General features: G+C 32.3%; 1 protein-coding gene across 7 annotated transcripts; it reads left to right on the top strand.

Moving 5' to 3' along the window:
• Positions 1–371: 371 nt before the first annotated feature.
• LOC100783861 (LEAF RUST 10 DISEASE-RESISTANCE LOCUS RECEPTOR-LIKE PROTEIN KINASE-like 2.5) lies at positions 372–6,737 on the top strand. 7 transcript variants are annotated; one of them, XM_041013242.1, is made up of 7 exons: positions 372–1,508; positions 1,990–3,498; positions 3,588–3,879; positions 3,971–4,089; positions 4,333–4,486; positions 4,995–5,217; positions 5,530–6,737. In XM_041013242.1, the coding sequence occupies exons 1-2, from the start codon at positions 770–772 to the stop codon at positions 3,129–3,131; spliced, it is 1,881 nt and encodes a 626-aa protein (XP_040869176.1). In that variant the 5' UTR covers positions 372–769; the 3' UTR covers positions 3,132–3,498; positions 3,588–3,879; positions 3,971–4,089; positions 4,333–4,486; positions 4,995–5,217; positions 5,530–6,737. The 7 variants fall into 7 exon arrangements, with proteins under 7 accessions (XP_040869176.1, XP_040869172.1, XP_040869173.1 ...); XM_041013238.1 differs by having other exon boundaries at positions 4,312–4,486; XM_041013239.1 differs by lacking the exon at positions 3,971–4,089.
• The last annotated feature ends 1,418 nt before the right edge of the window (positions 6,738–8,155 follow it).

Below are 8,155 nucleotides of genomic sequence, written 5' to 3'. Positions count from 1 at the left end.
AAAAAAATTATATGAATATGATTTTAATGTATTTCTTAATAATTTTTAATTTTATATAAACATATGTTAGTATATATATTCTCATACATGCCTTGTTTAATTTTAATTTAAATAAAGATGTATTTTTTAATAAACATTATCTTTATAAATATATTTAAAATTATATATAACTTATATACATATAAATATTTTTAATAATGATAAATAATATTTTAAATTGCATTTTGTAATTATTAATTTTTTCTATTGAAAATATGTCTCCATAAAAGAAAGAAATAACTATTACTAATTTAAAAGAAAAGAAAATAGATTTATTAATAATGAACATATATTACTGTAAAAAAATCACACAATGAATATAAAAATATGATGTTGACGATTACGTAATAATGCTTTATATACGTAACAGAGAAATAAAAAAAAGGTAAGATTGCCAAAATTAACATGAAATTTCATTTCCATTGTGCTATGCTGGCTAATTTAACATTCACAATTCCACAATTGACAGGAAAAATCGAAGGCTGGGAATACATCATTTTTTTCCCAAAAAAAAAAAAAAATTGACACAGCAACGCTGATGAAGAAGCTAGATTCAGTTGTTTATTTGACTAAGCCTTCCATACTCATACTTCAAGTCAACATGCGTATTAAACAGTTCATACGGGCACGCCATCGCGACTGTTTAAAACAATTAAGAGACTCAGCGCTCATAACTAACTTACACTAAAACGTTTATTAACTCATAGACGTACTGGTTGATTCAGGAAGGATGAGTTCAGTTTATGAATTAGTATTATTGCTTTTATTTTGTGGCCTTATGCCACTTGTCTTCGCTGCTGGGAACCAAGCAGAGTGTCCACCTTCGTTTCCATGTGGATATCTTGACAATATCAGTTTCCCATTCACTCAAACTGAACGCCCGGACTGTGGCTTATTGCCCATTCGCAATTGTGATGATCCACTTAAGCACAAAATGATCCAATTACAGAAAAATGGAGAATGGTTTCAGCTTGTACGCGTTGCTCAGCTTTTCAGTAGTCCTACTACTCCTCTCACAACTTTTCAATTTAGAGACACAAATCTCTATCACCTTCTGCAGAATGAAAATTGTGAAGCTTTCGGAAACAATTATACTCTTCCTTTTCCTCATAGTTCTGGCTTTGCTGCTTCTCTTTATATCCAATACTACACAACTCTGTTCAGGTGCAACCGCAGCCTCCATGTCAGCCCTCCCACAAACATGCATAATTATACAGAGTGCCCCGATTACGATCTCTACTACAATGACAACCCCAAAGCTGAAGATGCGTCTTTGAGAGCATGTACAAAGGTCCTGCTTCCAATTAAAGACACGCCTGACGCTAACAACCCATTCACATTCGCAACTGCAGATATCTTCACTAAAGTAGAATTAACTGGTGAATGTGCAGATTGCCACTATCGCAGAGGAGGGCAGTGTCAACTTGACAGCAGAGAGATATTTTTTTGTGCCACTGCCAATAGTACCTGTACGCTTTCTTATGCAATTCTTAATTCATAAAAAAAATAGCCACAAAAAGTCTGTGTTATCAAATGTTACAGTGATGAATGTGCAGATTGTCACCATCTCCAAGGAGGGCGGTGTCAATGGTATAATAAAACAAAAAACCCTGGAAACACAAGCACCCATGAATTTTATCTGCTTTTCACATTATAGGTTCTTAAATGTTTCCTTCACAATTTCTGAAACATTGTCTGTAAACTGCTCCAAGCCCAGTTCCTTCTCAAACAGCCCCAGAGAAATGACATTGATGTGTCTAATATTAGTTCTCTCTTAGTCTCAAAATTTCAAATTTAGTGTTTACTATACTTGGATGGCAAGATCTGAGATGCTTTCATAGATTGTCTACTGCTTAATATTACTATTTACTAGCATGCCATATTTTTCTCTGCATAACTTTATCTTCACGTTGTGTTGTTTGCTAATTTTTCTTCTTCTAATTGTTGCAGTTACGATAATAGGCCTTGTAGTAGTGGTGGCATTAGTAGCTGTAGTTCTGCTGATGGTCTTGGCTTGCAGCTTTAGAAAAAAGATCTTTTGCATGGAGAATCCAACCCATCGGATAATTGAAGGGTTTTTGAAGGAACATGGACCCCTTCCTACAACTAGGTACAGTTATTCAGAGGTTAAGAAAATGACCAATTCTTTTAGAAACAAATTAGGCCAAGGGGGATTTGGTAGTGTATACAAAGGGAAGTTACATGATGGTCAAGTTGTTGCGGTGAAGATTTTAAATAAATCAGAGGGCAACGGAGAAGAATTCTTCAATGAAGTTGCAAGTATTAGTAAGACTTCACATGTTAACATTGTTAGACTTTTGGGATTTTGTTTAGATAGTTCTAAACAGGCTCTAATATACGAGTTTATGCCTAATGGATCTCTTGACAAGTTTATATATGAAGAGAAAAATCCACCAGGGGTTGCTCGCCAATTGGATTGCAAACTATTGTATGATATTGCAATTGGCATTGCTCGTGGATTAGAGTACTTACACAGAGGTTGCAACACTAGAATCTTGCATTTTGACATAAAACCTCACAACATACTACTAGATGAGGATTTCAGCCCAAAAATTTCAGATTTTGGACTTGCAAAACTATGTCCGAGAAAAGAAAGTGTCGTATCAATATTGGGTGCAAGGGGAACCGCAGGTTATATTGCTCCAGAAGTTTTTTCCAGGAATTTTGGTGCAGTATCTCATAAGTCAGATGTCTACAGTTATGGGATAATGGTCCTAGAAATGGTCGGAATGAGATATAATTCTAAGGCTGAAGTAAACTGCTCGAGTGAAATATATTTTCCTCATTGGATTTACACTCATCTTGAATCAGATCAGGAACTTGGTTTACAAAATATAAGAAATGAAAGTGATGACAAAATGGTGAGAAAGATGACAATAGTGGGCTTATGGTGTATACAAACTTACCCTCCAACTCGACCAGCCATAAGTAGAGTGGTGGAAATGCTAGAAAGTGAAGTTGAGTTATTGCAAATTCCACCTAAACCTACTTTTTCTTCTTCTGCAACCCCTCCAGCCCATTTTTCAAGTGAGACAAATGATAATGTAATTAATGAGAATACTAGTGTGTAGTCTATGTTGTAGTACATTGCATTCATAACTAGTATATTTTGCTTTTAGTTTAACCTCATAAATTGCTGTGTAAATGTATTGTAACGTGTAAGGCCACTTCAGAAGACTTCATAACTACCCATTTATTGACTTAATATTTGCTTTTGATAGGTGTGTAGTCGCCTTGCTTCATAAACCCCTCCCCCTTCATTTTTTCTCTCTATATATTTTTCTAATGAAAATACTGCATGCTAGGAAAGGCATAAGTGTCACAAAATGTCTATTGTAGGAATGGACTAGTGAAGCTTTGAATAATACAAAGTGACATTCCATTAACATGAAACTACACTTGGGAAAAACCAACGAAGGAATCATGCACGATAAAATTGTAAGCTAGACAAAAACAACTAAAAGCATGAAATTTTGTTTTTTATCCTTTTTATCATAGGATTTTGCTAACTAGTACTTGGGAATCAGGACAACTACTAATAAAGCTTTTAAAGACGTTGGAACAACACCGGTTAAACCAAAACCGTCTTCAATTCTTGGCCAGTGACAATTTTCTAAATTTTTGGATGCGCGTCATCATATTGGATCTAAAAATTAAAAGCGAAGTGTCGATTCCACTCCAGATCTTGCGTGCCTTGCCCTTACCTCTCTTGCAGCCGTCGTTGTGGTGCTTTCATCACCGTCGTGTTCTCACCACCATTGTGCCGCCGTCGACGTCCAAGTGTGAACCCATACACCACTGTAGAAGCGTCATTATAAGGTATGAGCGAACCCTTTCATACATTTTCCTTGGGGCTTTGTTGACTTTTAACAAATTCTTTCACCCATTTTGTTCCCGAATTCTTCAACAGCTCGATAGTTGCATTTGTTCATCACCAATTTCATTTCGATTTTTTGGCTTACCCCTTTGGCATCAACAATCACAAATAGAAACTCACTCTCTCGCAAAACAAACAAACAACAAATCCATGTTAGTTACGTGTCTCATTTTATCTCTATTCTTCTACACATTCTATTATAGTATCTTCTGAATTTTTCACATTTTCCTTTTTATTTTTTTTCAGAATATTTGGACTATTATTTGACCTATTCTGTATAAATCCCGTTCTTTTTCTGGTATTTTACATATAAGGGAAAAAGGTTGTTCAGTGTGGTTCATTTTTGTTTTGAATTTTGGTTTCAAATTCTATAGGTTGTCCTGATTTTTGAACAGGCTGAGGTTGCTAGGAGGATGCTTTTTGAGTATTGCACTCCAAAGAAGAAAATTTATGCTATTCCTAAACCATTTGATATAGAGGGTGCTGGTGGGTTTGAGGAAATTGATACTCCAAAAGCCCCATTGAGGAAACCCAAGTCAAAGCTGATTGGTAAGAATCTAGCAAGCATCTCAGCAGTATTGTTTGCTTCCACTAATTAAGAACAGTGATTGGGCCAAGAAAAAGAAGCAACTTGTGATGGCACCAGACAATTTCCCTTGCTTTGAATAGTTCTGTGAACAGATAATATTTATTTTTGTTATGTGTATATCAGTTGCCGGTATTAGAAAGGGACTTGATACATACTTAGAAGATCTCACTAGCTGATTTCACACGTTTTGATTTGGATATTAAAGCCAATGATTAAAAAAGGTAAAAAAAATAATGAAAATGAAGAAAGAAATAAAAAAAAAGGCAGTGCACCAGTATAAATAATAGAATTTTTTTTGTAATTTATATGCAAAACCAAGAAGCACTTGTTTCAGTTATAAAAAAAGATAAACACTTGTTTTCAATACATGCGTTGCATGATCATGAATATGAATTCCTCTATTTCTATTCTCTTCTTAGTCTGCCTTTATCGCCTCTCATTATTTACGTTACCTTTTGGTGATTGCAGAGATAGTGTGCATCCTAATGGAGCGAGAGACACTGGTAAAGTTGAAGCATGATCCCAAAGATCCTTCAAATAGGCTTTCAGCTTGGAATGCAACTGCCAATTCCAATTGTTGCCAGTGGGCTGGAGTAGTCTGCAACAACATTTGATTTTGAAGAGATAAGTCTGTGTTTGGATGATTTAAAGCATTTGAATTACCTGGACTTGAGCGGCAATGATTTTGAAGGTATGCCAATTCCTTGTTTCCTTGTGACAATGACTTCCTTAACACAGGAACTGGTTAGCTTTCTAGCAAAATGAAAAGCAAGATGACTCCAATGAAGTGCCAAGTAGCAACAATACAGGGATTGAGATGGAAAAGGATTTTCAGGCTGACTCAATGAGCCTTAGTATCTTTTTTGTTTAATTTATATTTGTTAGTGACCATTTATTGGAATGTGGATATATTTTCTAGATGTTCTACTTTTGCTGTTGATTTTGGCAGTTCTGTTTTTTTTTTAATGATTAATATACTTATTCCCCTAGTCCTTTTTTCCAGGTTGTTGAACTTCTCATCCAAAAGCTGGAAACTAAAACTAGTTTTCATCGCAAAGTAGATTTGTTTTTACTTGTTGATTCCAACACCCGTGAAAATCATCATCAGTGTCCAACTTCTGTAGAAACTAATTAGGCCAAGGGGGATTCGGTAGTGTATACAAAGGAAAGTTGCAGGATGGACGTTATGTTGCAGTGAAGATCCTGAAAGAATTGAAAGAAATGGAGAGAAATTCATCGATGAAGTTGCAAGTATAAGCAAAACTTCTCATATCAACATTGTAACTCTTTTGGGGTTCTGTTACGATGGCTCTACAGGAGCTTTGGTGTATGAGTTTATGTCTAATGGATCACTCGAGAAGTTTATCTATGAAGAAAATGTCCTAATGACAGATTGCCTATTGGACTGTCAAACGATGTTCCACATTGCAATTGGTGTGCTCGAGGACTAGAATACCTGCATAAAGGTTCTCTTGGATGAGAATTTCAACCCCAAGATTTCAGATTTTGAACTAGCAAAAATTTGCACAAGAAAAGAAAGTATGGTATCAATATTTGGCGCTAGAGGAACAGCAGGCCATATTGCCCTAGAAGTTTTTTCTAGTATCACACAAGTCAGATGTTTACAGTTATGGAATAACGATCTTAGAAATGACGGGAGGAAGAAAAGAATTTTAAGGCTGAAGTAGACCCATCAAGTGAAATATACTTTCCCTATTGGATCTACAATGTCTTAAATCAAATCAGGAGCTTGGCTTACAGGACATAAGAAATGAAAGTGATGACAAGTTGGTGAGAAAGATGACAATAGTGGGTTTATGGTGTATACAAACCCACCCTTCCACTCGACCAGCCATAAGTGTTGGAAATGCTAGAAAGCAAAGTTGAGTTATTGCAAATTCCACCTAAACCATTTTTGTCTTCTCCTTCAACCTCATCGGTCCATTTATCATGTGAGAAATTGCAGTTTGCAACTAGTGAGAATACAAAAAAATATATGATGCAGTGACTAAGTGGTATTTGGCTTAAAATTCTAAGAATATCAGTCACCTCTTAATTTGCTTACTTCCAAAACGTCCGTTCAAAGTCTTTGTAGTTTATTTTGAAGTCAACAGTGATTGCATCTCTGAGATTCTATTAGAAAGGTAATTTATGTAAGGTATAATATAATTGAGATTTTAGAAATAATTATATACTAAGTTTATTGCTTAATTTATATAATTGGCCTATGAGAAGTATATGAATATCGAAGTTACCTTAAGTGTAAAGTTTTAAGCCAAAAGATAAGGTGCATAAATATTAAAAGTTAAATTTTTATCATTAAAGTTTAGGTGATTTAAATGTAAAGTGAAAAATTATATTTTACTAATTTTAATTGAATGAATGTAGTGAAAATTATTTTTGTTTCAACTTTCAAAAGAATTTATTTATTATAGTTGGTGATAATATATATATATTTTTTTTTTTTTTCAAATGAGTATCATATTTATTTTTTAATGTAATATTAATACTAATATCATTTATCTATTTAATAATGTTATTTTTATATTATTATTATTATCATCTATTTATTAGTTTTTCTTATTTTATAAAATAATCTAAAACAACATTTATTTTAAAACAAAAAATACTGTTATTTTTTTTTTCTTTTTTACATAAAATTTAAAGAAATGGATAATGTCCCAATTTAAGATAGGAAAATTTGTCTTATTTAAGAAAGTACTTATAGAAAGTATTTATATTTACTTCACTCAAGTAAACAAATGAAGACATCAAAATATGACTTGTTAGATATAATATCTTGTTTATTTATATTACTTCACTCAAGTTCATTTTTAATTAGAATTAATACATTTTAATGAAGTTAATTAATTTTTTTAATAGGAGTGAAATTGATTTTTTTGTTGTTTATAATGGAGATTAAATGGAGTATCATATTATTAAATAGTACTCTTTCAATCTTAAATATAAGTAAAATTTGAATAATTTTATCTTATTCAATGAGATCATTCTTACAAATGCTTCATTTAATTGAGGTTTTGTTTTCATGATTATTTTATTCTTATACCAAGTTAAAGGATAATTTAGAAGAAAAAAAAGGCTTATGTTTTAAATGAAATTGATATAATTAAATTATTGTAACCAATTTTCTTAATATGTATAAATTATATTTTTCTTTGCATATATTCAATATCGAAAGGAGTTTAAAATAATGATATAATAAATTCCTTTTTATATGCATTATAGTAAATTTTTTAGAGGAATATTAGCAATATTTTTATTATTAATTTAAATTTATTAAAAATACAAGCTTATATGATTTTTTCTTCTTATTATTTAATAAACATCACCAATTTTATATTTTTCATTAAATTTTATGACTTAAATATACCTTTAATACGTATAAGATTAGTGGGTTTAGATTTTAATTAAGTAATTTTTTTTAATTTCGGTCCTCTAAAATTTGACGTCATATGTTCTACTAAAACGAGTAAATTTTTATTTTGGTGCATCCAATATTTTTATTTAATTTTCATCTTTTCATAATCTAAAATTACTATTTTTCCCTAATAGTTGTTTTACCACATTCATTAGAATCACACATGAGATTATCGCTTTGACATTTCATT

The sequence above is a fragment of the Glycine max genome, chromosome 20, assembly GCF_000004515.6.
Source record: "Glycine max cultivar Williams 82 chromosome 20, Glycine_max_v4.0, whole genome shotgun sequence".
Taxonomy (NCBI): Eukaryota; Viridiplantae; Streptophyta; class Magnoliopsida; order Fabales; family Fabaceae; genus Glycine; species Glycine max.
This window is presented reverse-complemented; position numbering and strand designations above follow the sequence as displayed.